This window comes from Populus nigra, chromosome 10, assembly GCF_951802175.1.
Source record: "Populus nigra chromosome 10, ddPopNigr1.1, whole genome shotgun sequence".
Taxonomy (NCBI): domain Eukaryota; kingdom Viridiplantae; phylum Streptophyta; class Magnoliopsida; order Malpighiales; family Salicaceae; genus Populus; species Populus nigra.
The window spans coordinates 6,287,747-6,312,597 of record NC_084861.1 but is presented as its reverse complement, the minus strand read 5'-3'; the positions used below and the strand labels follow the sequence as shown (position 1 = coordinate 6,312,597).

The following is a 24,851-nucleotide window of genomic DNA, read 5'->3' as shown; positions in this document are numbered from 1 at the left end:
TATTTGTTTTTTGGGATTTCAATAAGTGCGCAGAAAAGGAAAAGTTTGACTTTGAAAAAAATATAAAAATAACTCACAAACCCCCAAAATCCCCCCTCGAAAAAAAAACATTTTTTTACGCGAAAAGAAAAACTCAAAGCCATAGATTCAAGGACAATACTTCAACTACTTCCACTTTTATCAAATTGGTGAATTATAAATTCCTTTTTAAATTTTTTACTTTTAAACGAAAAAAAAAACATAACCACACTGCATCATATTTAGAGAAAAAGAACTGCTTAGTCCTCATAAAAAAAACAAGGAAAAATAATGGCGCCATAAGTCATTGCTGCCAAGAGCCGATCCGCAGAATCATGCTGACATATAGCGAATTCACAGACAGTGACAGGCCAAACAAATACACCACGGTATTACGCAGCCAAAACGAACACAACTCCGCTACAAACTGCTTGACTATGCCCTCCCATTTCCCGCGTCACCAAAATTCCTTCCCTCTTCCTCAACTCCTCCCCCTCCTCCCTATTTCTATTCCTTTCTTGTAGTGGATGCCTCCCCAACGACCCATTCAATACCCACTCCACAACCACCACCTCCACTACCCTCACCAACCAAACCAAACCAAACAAAACAAGCCCCTCCCTCTCCCTCTCATCGAATTCCAATTCTGTTACAATTAAAGCTGTGGACTTCTCCGTCATGTCCCCTCCGTCACTCATCATCCTGATTTCTGTATTTTCTATCCTCTCCCTATCTACCTCCCAACCTCCACCTCTTCGCCGTCAGTAATTCAATCCCTTCACTTCTCCCGCTCTAGAATTTTTTTCATTTTCACTTTCTCTTAACTTCTCCATCTTCCTTTTGCTTTAAAAAAAAAAATAATTATTTGCAGGTACTTTAATTGATTGCGGTGCTACCGTGCCGTCAACAATCAACGGTCTTCAATGGATCCTAGACACTGGCTACATCACCGGTGGAACCGCAAAGAACCTAACAGTTCCAGTACTCAATCACACTCTCTCCACCGTCCGATCATTTCCTCTGCAAAATAATCTCCGCCGCAAATTCTGCTACGTGGTCAATGTTTTCCGCGGAGCAAAGTACATGATCAGGTCAACTTACTTCTACGGAGGAATCAACGGCAACGATTCACCTCCTGTTTTCGATCAGATTGTTGATGGAACACTCTGGAGCGTGGTGAATACCACGGAGGATTATAGAGATGGCATGTCGTCTTACTACGAAGGTGTTTTCTTGGCTCGAGGGAAGACTATGAGTTTCTGTATTGCTGCAAACTCGTACACGGAATCTGACCCGTTTATTTCGGCCTTGGAGTTCGTGATTTTGGAAAATTCGTTGTACAATTCGACTGATTTTAAACAGGCTGGACTTAGCTTGGTTGCCAGGCACAGTTTTGGCCACAATGAACGTATTCGGTGAGTTATCAGAACCGAACATTGAATTGCATGTTGATTTGTCGTTTACGAAATCTATTTCTCTGCATATATTGAATGATCGTTTCAATTAGATATCCTGATGATCAATTCGACCGAGTTTGGGAGCCATTTGGAGCAAATGATTCAACAATATCGAGTAGTAAAAATGTGTCTGTTTCTACTATCTGGAATCTTCCTCCTACCAAGATATTTGAAACGGAATTGACAACCGGGCGGTCAAGTCCTCAGGAAATGAACTGGCCTCCAGTGCCACTTCCTAATTCAACATACTATATTGCTTTATACTTTGCACACGATCATAATTCCTCGCCAGGGGGTTCGAGGATTATTGATATAAGTATTAATGGTGTACCGTATTATAAGAACATGACTGTGACGCCGGCTGGTGTTGTTGTCTTTGCAAATAAGTGGCCTCTTGGTGGTCTTACGAAGGTTGCTTTGACTCCAGCTACTGGTTTGAGCATTGATCCGTTGATTAACGGTGGAGAGGTGTTTGATGTGATTGCACTTGGAGGAAGAACACTTACAAGAGATGGTATGATTAAAAAGGACTTGCCTTTTCTATTGGATTAATATAATTAATTTGTTTTCTAGAAAAGTTTTAAACTTCTACAAGAATTTTGTTGTTGCCGTCATTCATTGAATGAGCTTAACTGAAATCATATAGCTAAGCATGAGACCGGGAAAGTGTGAATGTGATTCATGGTGGAAGAAAAAAGACTTTTTATGCTGATTAAGTGCATTTGTAAATATTTGCATTCATTCTCTGCATCACAATTCACATGATAACATAAACTTTGCCGTGGTGTTCGTCTTGTCCAAGTGGTGCTCGTTTATAACTTAAGGTAGGTGGAATTGAAGTTGGATTCATCATATAATTGTGCTTTGAATTTGTCACTTGCATTGATAGTACTGATTATATGGAATTCTTATTCGTTGGTGCAGTAATAGCTCTGGAAGCACTGAAAAGCAGTTTCCAGAATGCTCCACATGATTGGAACGGTGATCCCTGTATGCCACGTCAGTTTTCATGGACTGGAATTGCATGCTCTGAAGGCCCCCGGATACGAGTGGTTACCTTGTAAGTTGGATCTGGTCATGAAAGACTGATTCTCTGTATGTGCAATGCTTCTTAGCACTTGACAAACAATTTATCTTCTGTTTTCTTCTTGATTCCAGGAACCTGACAAGCATGGGTCTTTCAGGATCACTTCCACTTAGTATTGCCAGATTGACTGCATTGACTGGCATGTAAGTTATCAAAACTATAATCATCAACTAGTAGAAATTGTACAGGAATTCTAGATTGATGATCTCTTGTTTCTAACAGCTGGCTCGGGAACAACACTTTATCAGGATCAATACCTGATTTCAGTTCATTAAAGATGCTGGAGACATTGTAAGATTGTCCTCTTGCCCTCCCCTGTTTTTTTCCCCATTTGGCCTAATTTAGGGTGCTTGGTTGCATATGGAAATGGAGTGCTTGTGGATTAGTCACCATTTGAACGGTATTGGTGACCTGTTTGTTCTGAAATGAACCAATTATCCCTGCTGCTTACGATATGGTGGGATGCTTTATATATCCTCAGGGGTTTGCTTGTATAATAGCATGCTAATGTGTGTGGAAATATTTGGGGAACCGTTTGAGTGCAACTTGTTTGCAATTTGGTTTGGCTTTTGTTTTTTTTTAATACGAAATATTTTTAGATAAATATAAAATAAACATTACTTTACATGGCATTGTTTTCATATCGGATAGGCATTTGGAAGACAACCAATTCACTGGCGAGATTCCTTTGTCACTTGGAAACATCAAGGGTCTTCGAGAACTGTAAGTCTTTTTAACACAAGAACATATACGAGTCCCATGTTATCATTCCATGCTTTAGTTTCATGCTTCGGCTCCTTATCCACATATTTGCGGTCTATGCTGTTCACACCTTGGGTGTTTGTTGTTCAATATGCTTTTGGTTGTTTCCTGCTCCTAATTGTTATGCTAAATGGACAGAACTTAATGGAAGAGTGTATGATTTGAATGTTAAGAAATCCTTTACTGTTCCATCGTAGATCTAGAACGCAGCACAATTGGAAATGTGACACTGTTCATTGAATAATTTGAAATTTGTATTATTGCATACATTGAACCTTTGGTGGTGTATCTCGTTAGATTCTTATAATAAGGAAGTGGCATCTGCATGTTTATCCCAACCCTTCCCTTGCATAGGCACATAGCACACAATCTCTTCTACTCAATAAAAGTACCAACGTGGGATTCACGAAGGTTACTGCACTGTTAGCTAAAATGGATGAGTAGAATCTAGAAGCACTCATCTTTGAAATTGGTAAATGACCATTTCTGATTTGATGGATACCTTGTTCGTACAAAATAAGACATTTTATCTGGTCCAGTTTTTAGCTCAACACTGATGATCTTAGATAGGAATTTATGAAACATACATAAAAATATTTTATTTTGTCCATAACAAAGCTGTGAAAAGTATGTTGAGGAGTTTATTTTGTTTCATGGTTGGACCGCTGTCATTGATTAATTGCAGATGGCTTTCTCACCTTTATAATAAGAATGATCTCTGATGAAAAAATATTTGTAGTTCACAGCCCCGTAAGTTTCTATGGAGTACTGCTGGATTGAAATGGAATTGGAAGAACTACTATTTGACATATTTCACCATCCAAGCTTTCTCGTGAAGTTTGGATACCAAACTTGTGTTGCATTTTTCTGATTTAGTGGTATCTAGTCAATTATCTTTCCTCTTATTGTCACTACCATTACGTGCTACTAATTCTTCCAACTTAAACAGCTACGTAGTAAAAAATCTGGATGGTTAACCATTTCTTAGCAGATTCATTGACTTATTCTTCATTCTTCGCTTGAGGTTCAGATATGTTTTTATCTATCTGCTGCAGATGACAACATAAACATTTTGCTGTAGTGTTTTTTTGGTCGCATGTAATCTCTTTATTCAATTGCTTTTTTGGTAATTCTAATTTTATTCTCGATTTACCTGACAAGGTCCCTTTGTCTTTCAGGTTCTTACAGAACAATAATCTGACTGGCCAAATCCCAAATAATCTTATTGGGAAACCTGGACTGAATCTTAGGTGAGCTTGAATGCACAATAGTTTTAATTAATGCTGCTAGTTATTTACTGGTAAAATTATTTTTCAAGTAATAGTTTAAGCTAATTGTTCAAATGTATTAAATTAGGACTTCTGGAAATCAGTTCTTGTCCCCGTCTCCTTCTTAAGCAGAACACGTTATGTGCACCCAAGGCAAAGGTGACAAGACTGCGTTTATGTCGAACCTGATTTTAACCATTTGTTTAAATCCTCATTTATTCTAATTTAGAGATCTACTGCATCTAGGTTTGAAAAATTTGCTAGAAGCTTTGCCATTGTCAGATCCAGAATCAGGTTTTTTTTTTTTTCCTGTTTTGACCAGTCTCTAATTCCTCAATTCTACGAGGACCACAACCATAGACTTCAACTGGGTGTGCATACCAAGTCAATGTGATTGTTCTTTAACAAGGCACAGTTGGATTCTGCTGTCAACCTGTACGTAAACAACTGTTCCTGTATATACATATTCGTTTTTTGTTGTATCATATTTTTTAATCTTTAGTGGTGTTTTACATAACTTTTGTTTTTGTTATTAGGTGTTTTTAGCTTAAAATATTAAATTGATGTTTTCAGTATTTTACTATGATTTTAATGGGTCGATGTGAAAAAAAAAAACTATACCTGGTCTCTCTCTCTCTCTCTCTTTTTATATATATATATATATATATATATATATATATATATATATATATATAAAATGACGAGTCTCGATGGTTTGTTGTTAATAAACGTCTTATACCATTTGCTTTCCCTTGGCATCTGACCCTGCGATCTCAGTTTCTTTTCGTTTTCCGATGGCCATTAGGGATGCTATCCATAGTTAATCCTGTTCCATCTCTCCGTCATGCTTTTCCGCTTTTTACCCTCTTTGAACTTCCTTGGCAACTGTACCACGAGAGTAACTTTTGGAAAGTCAAAGAAAGAAAGGGAACCGTGCTATTTACCATCTTTTACTTGGCCAATGGTCTAAAAAGAAAATCTTGAAGACTAACTTCTGATAGACAGACAATAATAATGGGGTGTCAGACGTTCCATGACATAGCACTCTCATCTTACAGCATGACATTTAGTTCAGGCAATTGATCAGATTCTTTTTGGCCGATCCTTCCATGTGGACCTTTCTGATTCTCAGGATCTGCAACTTTGCATGTGGCATGACACCTCACTAGTTCCTATCTGTAAGCAATTGAAACTGTACGCCTTAATTCTAAGCAACGCAAAGCGGAAGAAGATATTATTTTGTCCATACCATCCATTATAGATAATGTCGTCATTTACATGATAATTCATCAGATCCATCATGATTAACAGTACTCTAAACACAAAAGTAGGGGAAAAACTGAAGTTCGAAATGAAGTAAATCAACTGGTAAAAGAGATGAACGAACATATTGAACAGTCCTACGGTTCATACAGCCTCGAGCTACTTCTTCTCTCCTAATCTTCACCTTTCCAACCTTCCCTTCTTGAGGGGAAATAAAGGTGGCAATGCACTACTCTTCATCTGAGTGCAAATTGGTACATTTATCATTGGCCTTATTCTCATACTGGCTGATCTTGTTCTCTCTAATCCTTTCTTTATCCGCTTCACGTGCTTCTCTCCATTCCCGGAACCCCGCTTCCCTTCTTCTTTAGTGGCAATGTCTGCAAGGGAGCTAGAAGAAGATGATGTTGAAGAGGAGGATGATGACGGTGACAAAGAAGAAGCACGCTGCTTCTTTAGCCGCAGCAGCTCTTTCCACAGAACAGTGCACTTTGGTGGCCTTGGAGATGGGTCATCATCAACAAACCAAACCCTTGGCTCTTCCTTGCTCACCTCCTCTTCCTCCTCAGCATTTTTAGTCTTAAGGCTGACTTTGTTGAGTTTCTCAGAATGCTGCATTTGCCAAAAGGGAAGTAATCTCCCTTCGCAGAAAAGCTCATCTGCTGTTAGCATAGTCTGGCTACTCATTTTGCTCGAGAGGAACTCAAATTCTGCATTTCTAGCCCTTTCTCGCTCTGTTTCTTTATCTTTCTCAGCCTGTGGGCTTGGACTAATGGAAATGAAGTTCTTGTCATCAAGGAATTCAGCAGAGAAAGAAATACGGGGGCTTGAAGGTTGGTCAATGGATCTAGATGTGGCTTGAACAGTTTCTAGGGATACCATTTTCTGCGTCTAGAACGAGAAAAATGAAGGAGTTTGTGGAGTTGACTGTGGTGAGGTGTGAGTGAAGAGGTGCATGGGATTTGTGATATATAAAGGGAAGAAGATGCCCGCTTTATATTGTCCTGTAACCTTTTGGTCTCCTTTGTTTTGTTATGTGAGTAATTGTCTGGACGGTGAGATTATAAAAATTAAGTGGTCCGGTAAACCCGAAACAAGTGAGCTTAAGGTGTTGTTTAGAATATGGGTAGCAGCACATGGACACCTTGGGAGGAGCTAAAGACAATTTTTTTTATTACTAGTATTAATTTTCCATACGATTCTGAGCTCTCTGTACAATCTTTTTTTTTTTTTTAATTCCAGGGACAGAAAAGAATTGACAGGTATTTAAGTCATCTCATCAAGATCATCGATTATGGGAGAAAAAAATTTCCAGGTCAGTATCTGACAAATGACTTGAAATAAGGTTAATCACAGCATCTTGGTTAAGTTCTTCCATTTATAATTGGAACAAATTTAAGAATATCTGAGGATGATGTTGATTGTATTTTTCTTAGAAAAAAATTTGTGCAGTTTAAATGTAGCTTTATTAGTTATTACCCGTAATGGGATAAAAGGAAATTAAACGGGAAGAAGAAAAATTAAACTAGATTATCTATTAGCTTAACGGATGTTGATTATTATTAAGCTTGGATCAGTCAAAGATAAACTTTGTTGGATTGACTCGGCATGAACATGAAAAGAGTCCTGAGCATGTGGTCACATGAGAGTAATTTCTAGCCATGTGAGGGCTGAATCAAAGATACAAGCAGGAGATACATCTCAATGACCAAGATACCCTTTGAAAGAGCTTGGCTTATGCAGGTACAGTATGTTATTTGCTGCATCGGGGGATGGGTTTTTCTGGTTGCATGGGAGAAGTTTACACGTGGTAGATATCATATCTACCAGCCAGCATGCCCGTTCTTAAAAAGCTTCAACATAAGATTTGGTGGACAGCTCTAATGAAGTTCAGACAGCTAATAAACATAGGAGTAATCTTTTAGGTAGTATACATGTTCTGTGATTCGACTATTCACAGGCACATTATTTCAGGCATTCTGCAGCCCTACTATGTTCTATTATTGCCGAGAGAAAATAATGTTAAGAACTTTAACATATTGAACAAACAACAAAATCAAACATGTGGAAAAAGAAACAAAAGTAAGATAAATTATTTTGTCTCAGTTTCCTTGCTTTTCCCTTTGCAACTCCACAGTGGGACATTACATTTGTCTAATTTTTATTATGACTCAAGTTACCTATTCATGATTGATGATGTTTCAAGAATAAAAATTTTTAGTATTTAAATAGTAAATAATTATATGTCCATATTAATATTTCATTTTCCAAAATTCAAGAAGTAGATGATTGGTGACAAAAGGTTTAACACATGCAAAACAATTCTTTTTCGTGGGGTTTAGGAACCCTTAAATGATAAAGTCAGTGATTTTTAAGTAAGAGATTGCAATAAATGAGATAATGAGTTTTAAATCACAAGAACAAGAATTTTTATTTTTATTTTTGTATGATAAATGTTTTGAGAATTAAAGTATAAATACTTGGAGAATATAAATTATGAACCCTTTACTTGGTGGCTTAGAGGGTATTTAAAGCTCCCAAACCTTATCATGTTGTCAGAATGGAGGGATTGAAAAGCTTTTTTTTTTTCTGATAGCATTAATAATAGATAAATATCTCTTACACTATATTAATAAGAGATAAACACCCTTTACATAATATTAATGGTTGAAATACAATGAGCCCTTATAAAACTTTCATAACTTAGGGGTGTAGATAAATGAGTATTCTTGACATTAACATTCTACGTTAAAAGTCATAAGAATAAACAAACAAAACCTCATAACCCAACATAAGGCCTATAATAATTGTCAGACTATATCTATTTGGGCATGGTATGATACCAAGCTTATGGGCGGTGGATCTGATAGCTTACCAAACTTATGTCTGATTGAGCTCAACGCGTAGTTGAACTTAGGGATGTTGGGTTTGATAGCTCGTCAAACCCAAGTGTACTAAAGCTTAACGCATAGTTGAATCCAATGATATTGGGTCAGGTAGATTGCGCGCGTAACTGAACCTATGGATGTTGAGTCTGGTAGCTCGCCATAGCCATGTGTACTTGAGCCTAGTACATAGCTGAATCCAATAATGATGGCTCTGACAACTCACTAAAGCTATGTATGCTTGGACTCAAATGTTTAACTGAACCCAAAGATATTGGATATGAAAGCAAGTTAGACTCATGTCATATGGTTCTGACCAAACCTAAGGATGTTGAATTATCACCTTTCGTTTGGGCTTTTTAAATATAGATTTAGACTAAAAATTAAAATTTTAAAATATGTTGATCCATTAATATCCATATAATGCCTTTCAATAGTTTAATGTTCATGCAATAAATCAAATATTTCTATTGTCATGTATTCAATCGTATGTACATGTTCCCTCGCGTGTCCATAAAAAATGTTAAGATGATTTACAAAACATGCATATGATGAGATAAAGTGAGAAACTTGAGATGCCTAAGCAATATTAGAGTGGTGTTGGCACTTGATAGAGTAAGTTCTGATAACTGATGTTTTCCATGTAAAGAAGTCCTAAAAATTCAAGTAGCCTAGAAGCAAGGCTTCTAGGTTGAATAATCAGTTAATCAATTAGTTTTAGCAATCTTATATATTCTCCATATCTAAGGAGTTTGATAGCTTGTATTTAGTGTTTGGTAAACCAAGGTGGTTTATGGCTAATACTTGCAAAAGATCCTCTTTGGTAGATGTGGAGACTCACTGATGCTTAAATAAGTATCATTTTAGAGAGAGAAAATACAATAATATTCTGGAGAGAAATATTCTGACAATATATATGTAGAAGATAATGAAGATTATGAATCTCTATTCTGAATGTCTCATGATATATTTATAACCCATGAGTTTTGTCATTTTGTGGAGAAAATAGGTTGGAGTGTAACTTCACCTTTGTGATATTTTGAGTTGCATTGTGAGTTGTATTTCACTTATTTTATCCAATTAAAGATAGAGAAATAACGTGCCATGATAAATTTAAGTCGATACGGGGTTAGGCTTGGCAAACTGCGAAGCCTAATCATGGTTGGGCTTGGTTAACACTAGACTCATCGTGCCTCAACTAAGATGTGTTTGGTGCTTTTGCGTGCTGGCCCAACGCACCCGAGAATTCAGGGAAATTTATACCTGTATGTTTTTCTTGATCTAACATTTATTGGTAAAGATATATAAAGATATACTGGTAAAATCTTGGTTCACTCTAAAAATCGAGAGTAAATTAAGATATAACTAAAAGGGCTCAGTCTTTTACTGTGGACTGCACAGTGCAATCCACAGTAAAAGATGAGTTGTTTTTTTTTTTACACTTTTAGGGTTTTTTTTTTGTTTTTTTATTTTAATAATTTTTTTTGTTAATGTTAAATTTTTTTTATTCAGTTATCAAACTTTCATGACACGGATCCCGGGTTTAATAGGTTAATATGGTTTGACGAGTTAACCTAGAATTTTTTTTTGTTTTTTTTTGTTTTTAATTAATTTTTTTCGTTTACTTTAGTTTGTTAATGTTAAATTTCTTTCTATTTAGAAAAAGATGAGCTGATTTTTTTTCTCATTTTTTTTTACACTTTTAGGGTTTTTTTTTGCTTTTTTTTTAATAATTTTTTTATTTTGTTAATGTTAAATTTTTTTTATTTAGTTATCAGACTTTCATGACACGGATCCCAGGTTTAACAGGTTAACATGGTTTGACGAGTTAACCCAGAATTTTTTTTTTGCTTTTTTTTCTTTTTAATTAATTTTTTTCCTTTACTTTAGTTTGTTAATGTTAAATTTCTTTCTATTTATTACACTTTCATGACAGATTTTTTTTTCATTTTTTTTTACACTTTTAGGGTTTTTTTTTCTTTTAATAATTTTTTTTGTTAATGTTAAATTTTTTTTATTCAGTTATCAGACTTTCATGACACGAATCCCTGGTTTAATAGGTTAATATGGTTTGACGAGTTAACTTATAATTTTTTTTTGTTTTTTTTTCTTTTTAATTAATTTTTTTCGTTTACTTTAGTTTGTTAATGTTAAATTTCTTTCTATTTAGAAAAAGATGAGTTTTTTTTCATTTTTTTTACACTTTTAGGGTTTTTTTTTCTTTTTTTTTTGCTTTTTTATTTTAATAATTTTTTTTATTTTGTTAATGTTAAATTTTTTTATTCAGTTATCAGACTTTCATGACATGGATCCCGGGTTTAACAGGTTAACATGGTTTGACGAGTTAACCCAGAAATTTTTTTTTTGCTTTTTTTTTTCTTTTTAATTAACTTTTTTCATTTACTTTAGTTTGTTAATATTAAATTTCTTTCTATTTAGTTATTAGACTTTCATGACATATATTTCAGGTTTCACGGGTTAATCTGGTTTTACGGGCCGTCAATTTTTTTTTGTTTTTTTCTTTTAATAATTTTTTTTATTTAATTTAGTTTGTTAATGTTAATTTTTTTATTTAGTTATCAAACTTTCATGACACGGATCCCGGGTTTAACGGGTTAACCTGGTTTGGCGAGTTAACCCGAAATTTTTTTTTTCTTTTTAATTAATTTTTTTCGTTTAGTTTAGTTTGTTAATTGACAATAAATTAAAACTGCTCAGTGTTTCACTGTGCAAGTCCACAGTGAAACGTTGAGCTGTTTTCTTCTTCTTCTTTTTTGTTTTTTTTTGTTTTTTTGTTTTTTTTTGTTTTTTGTTTTTTTTCGTTTTCTAGCCTTTGTGGGTTTTTTTTTTGCTTTTTTCTTTATGTTTTTTTTCTTTAATGAATTTTTTTTATTTAATTTTTTTTGTTAATGTTAAATTTTTTATTTAGTTATCAGATTTTCATGACATGGATCCCAGGTTTCACGAGTTAACCTGAATTTTTTTTTTTGCTTTTTTCCTTTTTAATTAATTGTAATATATACTAAAAGGGATTAGTGTTTTATTGTGGACTGCATAGTGCAGTCCACAGTAAAACACTGATGCTTTAGGTTTTTTTTTTAAGTTGTCTCATTTTTTTTAGGTTTTTTTTATGCCTTTTGGGATTATTTTTTTGCTTCTTTCTTTGTTTTTTTCTTTTAATAAAATTTTTTGTTTAATTTAATTTTGTTTATTAATATTAAATTTTTTTTATTTAGTTATCAGACTTTCATGATACGTTTTTCGGATTTAACGGGTTAACCTGGTTTAACAAGTTAACCCAGAAAAAAAATTTGCTTTTTTCTGCTTTTTAATTAATTGTTTTCATTTAGTTTAGTTTGTTAATGCTAATTTTTTTTCTATTTAGTTATCAAACTTTCTTGACATATATCCCGAGTTTCACGGGTTAACCTAGTTTCACAGGTGAACTCAGTTAATTATGAGTTGACCGTCAATTTTTTTTGTTTTTTATTTTCATAAATTGTTTTTGTTTAATTTAGTTTGTTAATGTTAAATTTTTTTTTATTTAGTTATCAGACTTTCATGACACAGATCCTAGGTTTAACGGGTTAACATGGTTTGATGAGTTAACCCGAATTTTTTTTCCTTTTTAATTAATTTTTTTTGTTTGGTTCAGTTTGTTAATTTTTACTTTTTTTATTTAGTTACCAGACATTCATGACACGAATCCCGGGTTTAACGGGTTAACCTAATTTGACGAGTCAACCTGTAATTTTTTTTTGCTTTTTTTTCTTTTTATTTTTTTTTGTTTAGTTTAGTTTGTTAATGTTAAATTTCTTTCTATTTAGTTTTTTTTTTCTTCTTAGAGATTTTTTTTCTTTTATTTTTTCTTTTTAATTAATTTAGTTTATTAATATTAAATTTTTTTTCTAAGTAGTTCTCGACTGATGCCTTTAGTTTTTCTTTTTGTTTTTTTGTTGTTTTTATGCCTTTGGCTGTGGACTGCACAATGTAGTCCACAGTGAAAAGGCTGATGCCTTTTGTTTTTTTCTTTTTAATTAATTTTTTTGTTTAATTTAAATTGTTAATGTTAAATTTTTTTCTATTTAGTTATCAAACTTTCATGACACGGATTCCGGATTTGACGGGCTAAACTGGTTTGACAAGTTAGCCTAGTGAATTCTGGGTTAACCCATTAATTTGTTTTTTTCTTTTTAATTATCAAACTTTTACGATGCGAATTCAAGGTATGATGGGTTAACCTGATTTGAAAGGTTAACCTAGTTAATTCAAATTTTTTTTTCTTTTTCTTCATTAGTTTTTTTCTTCATGTTGGTTTTTTTTCTTTGTTTTTTTCTTTTTAACTAATCTATTTAATTATCACACTTTTATAACACGACCTTGCAGCAAGACCCACGTCCAATGCTATTGGGTCTGGTGTTGCAGTCCAGACACTTTGATGCTAAGGGTTAACCCAAGTTTAATGTTATTATTAATATTATAAACATTACTTTTGGGTCAAGCGTTTCAACCAAACTTAAGACGCTTGAGTATAACTTTGCAAAAAAACCTAACACTTTTAGATCTTGACTTTTTCTGAAATGCAAAAAATAATTGACCCATGACATCGCACGGGGCATTTAACTAGTATGAACTGAAAGAAATTCTTTCAGACATAGAAGACCAAGAATTTGAACTTTGAAAATTTTGGAGTGATTGAGGCTACATACTCTTTATCTATACAAATTCCTAAGGGAGACTACATCATGATTGGGTGTAGTAAATTACCAACCCTAATTATGGTTGTATCTAGTTAACACCATATCCAACGCACTTCCACTGAGATGTGTTTGATGCTAGCGCATGCCAGCCAGGGGCGGAACTAGGTGAAATTTACCAGGAAGGCCAAAATTAATATAATAATATATATTATTAAAAAACTTATTTATTTAAATTAAAAATATTAAATAATAGAAAAATTTAAAATATTTTGCAGGGGCCCGGGCCCCTGCTTGCCACCCCCTAGCTCCGTCCCTGATGCCAGCCCAACGCACCTTAAAATTAAGAAAAATTTATACCCGTGATTTTCTTAATCCAACATTTATTAATAAAGATATACCGGTTAAATCTCGGTTCATCAGCATGTAATCAAGGAAAAGAAAAAAACAAAATCAAGATTATGAAACTCACGAATCATCAGATCGCTTAATATTGCAACAAAGGGAAACTGGGACATGTTGATATTGAAGAACAGCTTGGCTGTTTTTTCGACCTGTTCTTTTTGGCCAAACATAATGAGAGCAAAGTTACTGTTGCAATTGCAGACAAGAGTACTGGTTTAGACAGAGAACATGATTGCAAATACTTTTGGTTGAAGGGGCCACAAATTATTTGATATTTTGACAAGTTAAGAGAAGACTAGACTAGAGGCACTATGCATAACTCTAACTCTAATGGGACGAGAGAGATGACTCCCAGGGAAAGCAATGTGGCTCAACTGTTCCTGAAGTGGGGGACCATACTCAGTTTGTATTAAATTAAGCATGCTGTTAGGTAGAACATCTTGATTTTAGATGCCATAATAATTCAGCCAGGGATAGTATAATGGCTCAGAGAGAGAGAGAGAGACTACTAGTTTTGACTCTGACCAAGCATATGCGTGGAGGAAGGCCATTCATTATTAGGCAGGCAGTGAAACTTTGGTTGGTTAAAGTTGCATGCCTATACTGTAAAAGTGTTTCAGATCGTAGAACTCTGACCAAGCAATGTGGCTTAACATTTTTTTTAAAAAATTTAATTTTTAGTGTTTTCATATTGTTTCACATGTAATATTAAAAATAAAATTTTAAAAATAAAAAATTATTTTAATATATTTTTAAATGAAATACTTTGAGTAATTTGATAAATAATTGATACTGTCATACAAAATGAGCTCTAAATTTGTGAAAAATTAATTAAAACAGTGACTTTCCTTGAAATAAATTTCTAGTTGGGGGTAGGGAATTTACTTCAGGGTCAAACAAAAAAAAATTTAGAGATTCTGGGTGATGACTTGACTATTATATTCAGCAATGAAGATCCGTAGAAGAAGACGTAATTCCAAGTAGAGGACACGTCCTTTATTTCGCTCACGTTTTTTTAGGCATTGTCAGCATTAGATCGACGATGGATTGGAGGCAAGCCACCCACGGAGGCTAATGGGTGATTAGGGGAGTACAAAAAAACAAATGCGACACCGCCACCGCCACCGCCACCGCCACCAGTTGGGTGTAATTTTGTGAATCCTCCCAGTCTCACTACCCCGCCAAAAATAGAAAGGAATGGAAATGGTTGCACTTTGCAGTGTGGCATGACAGAGATAGTGAAGAGACCTTAACCCTCCGCCTTCCTACCCGTTTGGGAACGCGGCTGCGGCCGCGTTCTCAAAAAATTTGAAAATTTTTTGTTTTTTTTTTATTAAAATTTAATATGGTTTATACGTTTTGGATCGTTTTGATGTGCTGATGTCAAAAATAATTTTTAAAAAATAAAAAAACATCGTTGGCATGCATTTTGGCACGAAAAGTTATTTAAAAAGCACCCGCAATCACACTGCCAAACACGCTCTAGCCTAACTTTGGGGCTTGGGCCTCGGCCTGTCTTGCATTTTAAGATCCGTTCCATTGTTTTGGTCCCCTTACCTCGTTATATATGTAATAATACACAGAAAATAAAACTGATTTCTCAAATATTGTTAGAGGACATGAGGAGGGATATTGGGAATGGCTAAAGGTAGAGACTGAGCGGTGGTTGTTTTTTAAATATATTAAAATAATATATATATATATATAAATTTATTTTTGATATCAAAACCATCCGAAAACATTAAAAAAATTAATTTTAAGTAAAATAAGTTTTAATTTTAGACAAACAATATTTTGATCATTTTATCAAACCACTGATATTAAAAATAAATTTTGAAAAAATTAAAAATATATTATTTTATATATATTTTTGAAAAAAAATATTTTAAATAAAATTCCAAACAGTGATTTAATAAAAAAATGCTCCAAAAAAGTCAATTCGACTCAATCCACGAATCAGCTAGAATTAATTCCCACGGGAACCTTACACGTGTCTTCCTGCCACGTATTCATAAAATACAAGCTCTGTTAAATGGTTCCATGACAAAGATAGATGGGAGGGTGTAACTGACGAAGTTATTGAATTCGAAATGAACGATTGGGACAAAACATAGTTTTGAAGGTAAAAATGAGAAACAATATATGAATCTCAGGTTAAATAAATAAAAAAAAAAACAAAATTATTGCAAGAATTCACAATTCTCTCTTTCCATATTTTAACGTTGGTCATCCGGAAAAACTTGCCGGGTCTTATTATTAAATACAGTTGGCGGGATTTCATTGGATATCAAACTTGTATGCCATCTTGATTAGTTGTTTCGGTCAAGATTGTCCCCGTCATTCATTTCAAGAGATAGAGATTTGACCATCTCCACTTCTAATGTCTCGTTGATCCACATACTTCATGATCTAACTAGCCGAGGGGCCTACGCTGCTGCGCAGTGCCCATTTTATGTTTATAATCTCTCTTTTTTTTCTTTTTTTTTTTATTTCCTTGTAGATTTGGTTACAAATTTGTTTATAACAAAGGGTTTTAGTGCTTCATTAATACAAATATAAAGACCCTCTTACTTTAATTAATAATCAGAATTAATAAATTTACAACAACAATTTACAGGAACAAATTGATGGTAATTTAAGAGTGTTATTCACTATAAATACAAAAAATAACAAGACTTTAATAAGCTCCACAGATTTTTGTTTTTCCCACCTACCACGCCCAAATGCTAACAAATGGTTGTTCGTAAAATCTAAATTCCTTCTTAATAATTACCCTCTAGTTCATAGAATGCCACGTGATTGTCCTAGTCACCATCCTCTTTAATGAAAGTAAGCAAATATTTCTTCGTGACATGATTGGATTGATGAATTGTATGCCTCTTCTTTCTAGTTTGTCTTGTATAGATTTGCTCAAACAACCTTTTTCAACGAGTTTTGATTGTAAGCCAAGTTGGTTGGAGATGCAAAATTAATAAACCGCGATGATGATGATTTTGTTGCTCTTGAAAAATCAAAGACAACGCTGCAGCCATCATTGCTGCTTCTGCGCATGTTTCTTGATTTCATGCTCTTGTACATGTTGAATATGGTAATGAATTATGACCAGAAAATTCCAATGTGGTAATTTCTCTTTAGAAACGTCGTAATGATTTTTTTTAAAAATATTTTTTATTTTTAAAAATTTATTTTTATTATCAGAAGATATTACTCTGCCATAGCCTCTCTTACAACTTACCATGAATGGTGATGCGAATATTGTGTCAAATTATTATGGACGTAGGATATGTAAAACTCTTGATGAGTTTATTTTTGTAACTCCTGCCAGTAGGATATCTGAGTTACTGAAGTGTCCTTGACATGATTAATTTATTTAAGTGTCGGTGCAGTCATTTTTTTTTTATGAGATTTGAACTTTTTTAAAAAAAATAAAAAATACGGCCAGCATTAAAGGAACTCTTTTTTTGATCGAAAGCATTAAAGGAATTCTTGTTTTATCGATTAAAGTAAAAAAAAAATGTTTAGGAAGCCATACTCTAGTCAAGAGTATGCCTTAATGTCATTTCATGTATCCTACCATGACAAGAATACCATGCTAATATTTAATGCCAATAACTACATCCACAAAGATTCATTAATAATACTTTCAAATGTAATATAACAGGGTTTGTATTCTAGAGCATTTTTTATTTAAAAATATATTAAATTAATATTTTATTATTTTTTAATATTTATTTTTAACATCAACGCACTAAAATAATCTAAAAATATAAAAAAATATTTTAAAATAAAAAAATATTTAAAAAAAAACACAGTTCACTGTACTTTTTAGAGCGTGTTTGGCATTGTGGTTGCGGGTGCTTTTCAAATAATTTTTCGTGCCGAAATACATGCCAATGATTTTTTTTATTTTTAAAAAATAATTTTTGACATCAGCACATCAAAACGATCCAAAAAATATAAATCGCACTCAATTTTAGCAAAAAAAATTTTAATTTTAATGAAACAGAGTTACAAACATAATATCAAACGGTTTTTTAATGTACAAAGATTATATGGATAAGAAATGAGTTCGCCCATGCCTGTCCGGGCATCTGCCTCCGAGTAAGCATGTCATCAGGCTCGGCCACGTCCCCTCGACACTCTGAGCCTAGATGAAGATGTGCCAATTGCATCAACTAAGCTTCTTGAAGATCATAGTGGTCGAGTGAATCAACTAGGCTTATTGAAAACTGTGTTAAACCTCCTCGGTCCAGTTTAATAGTGGGCAATGGAGAGTGCCTGATCTAAAGGAAAGATATTCATGTTCGGGTCCGCAAGCCATAGAGAGAATTTGTGGCCCATCGTGTCTTATGCTAAGGTGACGTGGGGAGGGGCGTGCTTCCTTCAATTTTGAGATTACTGAGGCTCGTATAATTATTAATTTAAAAATTTATATAATTAATTGAGGTGTATGTAAATTAATCTAAATACTCATATTAAAAAAAAACAAGGGTGATAATCCTAGATTAACATTTATTTGTTTTTCAGCTCAATGATCGAAAACAATTTAGACAGAAATATTCATGGGGTATATTGGTGTGTACCTGCGTGTACCATCTTCATGTTTATTTTTACGTTGAAATAATGTTTTTGCAAGAATTTAATTTGTTCAAATTAATTATTTCTTTATGTTTTAAAATTTTTTTATGTGCTAATTTTAAAAAATAAAAATATATTATTTTAATATATTTTTAAATAAAAAATATTTTAAAAATATTTTACTATTACAGTATCGAATACAATTTTTTATATAGGTCTGGATTATTGAATGCCCAACATGTATCAAATTTGAATTTGAAAATACCAGAGTTTTAAAACCCGGATCGGTCTGGCAAGTCAATCCAGGACCCGACCAACTCGGGCTTGTGATCGGTCCGAATTGAGGCAAAAACCCGCTTGGGAATTGGCCAGGGGAAACCCGGCGGGTCAACCCAGGACCCGGTCCACCCAGCCAAACCTGGGTGAGACCCAGTCAATTTTTTTTTTTTATTTTCACTGTCATTAAACGAAGTCTTTTTTTGCCATCTAAAATGCCAAAATACTGAAGACAGAAGACAGAATAATAACGAAACAATAAACCTAATTAATGTTACTCTTTGTCTTTGAAACTCAATTGAGGAACAGAGGAGCAGCGAATGTCTGATCATTGATCTTTGTGAAAAAGGTTTGAATCTCCCACATGGTACGGCGCTACATTGCCATCAACATGCTACCTCACGATCCCCCATCATAGTACCTTTACTGCCATAGCCACTGTTTTTTTTTGGTTGACCCGGGTCAATTCATCTGACTCGTGACCCGCTCATTTGATCGGGTCGATGACCGGGTCAAGTCTCAAAACTATACGAGAAACTTTATTGTTGGTTCAGTTCACGCATGCTATATACTAAATGCACCATCTTTGTCCTATCATAAATCCCGGAAGGAAAGCCTGAAGCTCCATTTGAGTGTGTTTGGTATTGTGGTAACTGTTGTAGTTGTGGTTTAAAAAAAGTTGTTTTGTAAAAAGTACTTTTAGTTGAGGTTGATTTGAAAAAATATATGTTTAGTTAAAACTGTGGTTGAACAAAAAGTAGTTTAATATATATATATTGATGAATTTTAATTTAAATATTATAGATTTAACTACTATTATTACACAATAAAATAAATAATATTGATATCAAATGTTTTTTAATTTAAATATTATAGATTTAACTACTATTATTATACAATAAAATAAATAATATTGATATCAAATATTTTTTATTATTTCATTAAACTATGTGCAATTTCATCACGTAAGAAATCTACCAAACAAGTACTATATTTTTCATGGTTTCTTAAGCGCGCAACAACAAAAAACTGAATTTTTTGTTACGTCATCCAATAATCTTCTTCTAATTTTTTTGAATAAAATACAAAAAAACACAATTTTTCCACCGTGAACAGTGTCAATTGAATAGCACTATTCATGTGAAGAGTGCCGAGGTGAATTAATTCATCTAGACAGATGCGGACGCGTGAGAAGCAACTGAGAACTGTTTCTCACAGAACACCGTTTTTTACGGGCTCCACGTATACAGTAATTCATGTTTTATTGTTATCAAACACTTTATTTATGCGGTTTGTGTTAAAAGCAGCCCCAACCACGTAAAAAAAAAACACTTACTCCTGTGCACGTGGCTCGCTGATTCGAGGAACCACAATATAAAAATTGTTTTCTCAAGAAAGAAAAAAAGGTGAAGAAGTCAGATGCCATGCAATTCAAATAATCCCTGGAACAGCGTAATTCATGCTTGTTTTTATTGTATTTTGTTAGAAAAAACATTTTTTTCATCAATTTTTTCATACTATTTACTTTATATATATACGCGCGCGTGTGAAACAAAGAAATAGAATTCAGTTAAAAATGGATTTTAAAATATAAGGATTAAATAATAGGTGTCGAAAACAATGAAGACTGATTAATTAGTTTTGATAAACTACAGTAATTAAGTTATAATTAACCATTGATAATTAATAGCCCAGCCAAATAAATGATAATATGCTGTTTTTTTTTTTTTAATAATTCGTCTTCAGATCTAAAGCATGAAGGCAACAGGATCAGCAGGCACAAAAAGTCATAACGTACCCCAACATGTAACTTGTTCATATCAAAAAACGACCTAGAGAAATGGAAAAGCTCAACAAGTTAATTAATTAAACAGCTGGGACTTGGGGGTATTAATTAGGGTAGATAATCAAATCAGCTAGTGATAAACAAAACCTAAAAAATAAAAATAAAAACCTAAAAGACATCAAAATTACAAGTTCCAAGGGAATAAACTTCAGTGTGTTTGGGAGTCGTGTTTCCTCGAAATTTAATTTTGTTTTTTATTTAAAATTATTATTTTTTATTTAATATTAAAAATAATTTTTTTAAAAATAAAAAATATTATTTTTATGTATTTTTAAACAAAAAAATATTTTAAATTATAATCGCTATCAAATTCTCAAACAAATAATTCTGTTTTCATCGATGTTTAGTATTGAATTTTAGAAGTATTTTTAAAAAAATTAAAATTTTTTATTTTTTTATTTAAAATCAATATATTTTTAATATTTTAAAATTATTTTAATATATTAATATAAAAATAATTTTTTTAAAAAATATTTTTTAAATATATTTTAAAATAAAATACATTTTAAAAACTACCGCGGTAATAATTTCAAATACCCATGCGTCAAAATCAACCACAGGATTATCCCGGGTCGCACAACGACACCACATGCAGCGCACATACCACTAAAAGATAAAATAAATTAGCTTACTGATCATGACTTAATTAAATCTCATGAATGCAGTAGATTTCGTCACTGATCACGGTCTTGTTTTGCATCATGGAGTTCTTGCAATGAGCAACTGCACCTTGAACAGCGCTCTGCAATTCCTCCAGGCTCCACCGTTAATGTGTCTTCGATGGTACATGCCACCACCTGCAGCAATCCTACTTGCTGTACCGGCTGAACCCACAACATTTTACAAAGCACACCAGAGTGACCAGGAGATGACCGCATTGGAGATGGACAGCTGGAAGCGCAGCTTCTCCTTCTCGGTCTCAAATTTCCCGAGAAAGAATGACAAAACACTCCAGGACTACTTCCCTTTCTGGCATCCTTGCTAGAGACATCATCAACATCTTTCATCGATCTCTGTGATTTCAGAGACAGACTGACAGCGTTATTTGCTGTTGAAGTTGGCGGTATTGAATGGATGCACATGACCTCCCATTTTTTGCTGTTGTTTTTGGGATAGTTTCTCATACAATGGCTTCACTTCTTCTTCTTCTTCTTTTTTTATTCACGTAGAGTATTCGGGCCAGCTGCGCGCACCATGACTATTCCCCACGGTCCACTGGACATCCTGTAAGCTCAGGGGCAGGTTAGCCACCGCGGGGGTGACAGGCGTGCACATAGAATATCGAACCCGGAACAGAAACAGAACAAGTAACATGATTGACCACAACAGCTAGACCCTCAAATGTCAATTCCTTCACTTCTTGAAATACTTCCTTGTAGCTTCTTTTGCTGTGAAGCTTATTCTTTTCACCGAAGAGCCCGTTACGTTGACGTCATTTTCACGGTTGTTGTTCTCTTTCTTGAAAATAGAAGAGAATCTTGATAAAGAGAAGTACTTGTTGCTACCCTTCTTATTGATATGTGAACTCAAATGAACTTGGGTTTAAAAATAAGTGATAGATGCTCAAAATTCTCAACGGCACAAAAAGAATGTGTCTCGGTGTTGTTGGGACCGGCCCGACAATCATGGGTCACGAGCAATGTGGTTGGATATATTTTTTGCTCCTAACAAACTTGAACAACTTATTTGACACCAACATTCACTTGTTAATTTTTCAATATCTTTACACGATTTTTTAAATATTTTAAATTGATTCAATATGTATTATTTTAGGTGAAATATAATTTAAAATATCACATAAATTAAATGATTATTTAGCTCTTCTTTTCCATAAAATGATAAGATATATGGACTATAAATACTTTCATGAATCCTTTAAGCTTCAGGTTTATAAGTTTCTTATTTTTATTATTTTTAGCATATTTATTTTCAGAGTTTATCTCTTTAAAATAACATTAACATTGCACTTTTTTTTTATTTAAATATATGAGAGTCTCAAAATCTATATAAAAAAGATCTTTTGTGGGTATCAATAACTAACCATCTTGGCCTACCAAGTATCAAGTACAAACTACAAACTACTTTGGCTAAAAATAAATAAATAGAATTGCTAAAACGAATAAATTAATTGTTTATCCAACATGCAAACCTTGTTTTTAATTAAACTCAATAGTTCCCTCTAGCCACTAAATTTTTTTTAAATATGAGCTCCATTTTTTTATTGGGTTTTTCTTATCACTTAAAAATTTTCTAAGCAAAGGTTTCTCTATAAATTCTTCTTAGCCATAAATTTTCTAAATACAAGCTTCCTCTTAATGAGTTCTTCCAATGAATTTCTCTAATAAGTTTCTCAAATAATTCTCCCCGTCACTTAGCAATTTTATAAATATAATTTCCTCCAATAAGTTCCTTCTGACATGATTGAATAACATGACAGTGCATTAAATTGTATCCTCCTCAAATTGTAAGTGTTGATTTACCAAGGTTTAGCCAAAAAAAAAAAAAACTTGCTTGCACCTGCCTGAAGTCTTGGACTCATGATTCTAGAAAGGATAGAGAGAACAAATATTTATTTTAACATGACTGAAGCTCTAGTCATTGTCAAAATCAAATGTTAAACAGTCATGCAAAGAACTAACTTGATTCCAGATAACAATAGCTTTATTGCTTGGTTAGCCATCTTGAATATATAGGCTAGCCAGACAAGTTAAGAGAGCGAGGCTTGTTGGCTCTGATTATGTTTTCTGCGAAGGAGCAATCGAAGACAGGGTTCTCTTATTTTTCTATTGTCCAGAAGTGAAGAGCATATGGAATTCCACTGTGCAGATTTGCAGCATTCTAGGGCCAGTAGGTTATCGGAGATATGAATTTGATTCTGCAGCTAAGACTTGTTTGCAGAAGAAGAGTTTCAAAGCCACTGTGATAAGGTTTGCTTGGTGCAGCTATATTTACTCTGTATGGCAGGATAGCAATAGAAGAATTCATGAGAGTTGCTTAGTACTTTTACAGTGACGTAGCAAATCATTCAGTCTGTCCAGTCCAGGATATGTAATTCTAACATTTTGAAAGAAGCAACTGCAAATTCAAATATTGCTGAATTTGCAAAAGGTAGAACTTTGACTTTTTTTGGAAGAAGAAAAATATTTTGGAAGAAGGGTAGAACTTTTACTTTATGTTGCCTTTGATCGTTTGTTTCCAGGATCGTTCCTGTTTGTAAGGCTTTTGAAGTGAGGTGAGCTCTCAACCTTTTGTTTCTTCGATAATGAAAACTTTCATTCATGTGTTCAATTTCAATGTTTGTTTCACGCAGCCGAGTAATTCTAAATTTGTGAAAGAAGAAATCCAATAAAAACTCTAATTTATAATTTTATAATTGAATAATTTTTTTTATATTATCGAATAATTCTCTGTTATTATTCTATTCTCAAAACTAACTTAATTCCAAAAACTGAACCAACTTTGAATAACTCGCAATTTTACTATGCTAACTTGAAAAGACATCACTTGCCACCTTTGTAATTGTCACATTTATTATTCATTTTTTTTTCAAACTAGAAATTTAATGTTATTTTGCTATGCTTTTTTTATATATATTAATAATCACATAAGTTATGAAATACTATGTCTTTTTTAATTATTTTATTATCAATTATATTTTTAATTGCAATTTTAATCAAATATTTCTCCACTGCTTTTTATTCAACAATAATTTCTTAACAAAATATATATTTTAATTTGATTTGCTGTAACTATAAATTAATACTTTTTTTTAATCTATTATTTTTTTCTAAACCACAATCACAAAAAAATTACAACAATATTAAGTACGCATTTAGTATAGTGTAAGCTTATGCAAAAAAAATTCATTTGGTTAGCGAAATAATTTATACTTTTTGAAATGGACCACAAACATAATTAGGTTTTAAATATTAGTTTTGTATATATTTAAAATAACATGTTTTTTTATTTATGAAGATTGTTTTTAATTTATTTTGTATGCAAAAATTCATTTTATAGTATTTTTAATCAAATATATATATATATATATATTAAAAATCACAATTTTTTTTTTTAATTTTTAACTATAATCACTAAAGTTACTATAATACCCAACACCCATTATGTCTATAAAATTTTGAGGTATCCAAGGCACAGGAGAGCATAATATTAGCAGTACGTGAACAAACGGTGTAGTAACTGGTTATGCAAACAGGTTAAGACTACAGGAAAGCTAGCTAATTGTGAGTAGATGTCAACGATAAACTACCATGCCGCCTGGTCCCCGAAGGCCTTCAGGGGCCATTGCAAT

At 33.1% G+C, this 24,851-nt stretch overlaps 2 protein-coding genes across 3 annotated transcripts; one reads left to right on the top strand and one right to left on the bottom strand.

The window, feature by feature from the left end:
• Positions 1-407: 407 nt before the first annotated feature.
• Positions 408-5,109, top strand: LOC133704569 (leucine-rich repeat receptor-like serine/threonine-protein kinase At2g14510). 2 transcript variants are annotated; one of them, XM_062129442.1, is made up of 10 exons: positions 408-778; positions 890-1,433; positions 1,526-1,989; positions 2,400-2,535; positions 2,634-2,705; positions 2,785-2,853; positions 3,214-3,285; positions 4,503-4,574; positions 4,681-4,751; positions 4,915-5,109. In XM_062129442.1, the coding sequence occupies exons 1-9, from the start codon at positions 697-699 to the stop codon at positions 4,718-4,720; spliced, it is 1,551 nt and encodes a 516-aa protein (XP_061985426.1). In that variant the 5' UTR covers positions 408-696; the 3' UTR covers positions 4,721-4,751; positions 4,915-5,109. The 2 variants fall into 2 exon arrangements, with proteins under 2 accessions (XP_061985426.1, XP_061985425.1); XM_062129441.1 differs by having other exon boundaries at positions 4,839-5,109.
• A 688-nt stretch (positions 5,110-5,797) lies between these two features.
• Positions 5,798-6,847, bottom strand: LOC133704933 (uncharacterized). The gene has a single exon (XM_062129999.1). The coding sequence runs from the start codon at positions 6,735-6,737 to the stop codon at positions 6,036-6,038; it is 702 nt and encodes a 233-aa protein (XP_061985983.1). The 5' UTR covers positions 6,738-6,847; the 3' UTR covers positions 5,798-6,035.
• Between the last annotated feature and the right edge of the window lie 18,004 nt (positions 6,848-24,851).

Excerpts from the sequence above, each read along its gene's own strand:
- LOC133704569 (XM_062129442.1), top strand. The coding sequence starts at position 697 with ATGTCCCCTCCGTCACTCATCATCCTGATTTCTGTATTTTCTATCCTC. Across the intron at positions 2,706-2,784 it reads TTGACTGCATTGACTGGCAT|CTGGCTCGGGAACAACACTT; the intron begins GTAAGTTATCAA and ends TGTTTCTAACAG. Across the intron at positions 4,575-4,680 it reads AAACCTGGACTGAATCTTAG|GACTTCTGGAAATCAGTTCT; the intron begins GTGAGCTTGAAT and ends GTATTAAATTAG.
- LOC133704933 (XM_062129999.1), bottom strand. The coding sequence starts at position 6,737 with ATGGTATCCCTAGAAACTGTTCAAGCCACATCTAGATCCATTGACCAA.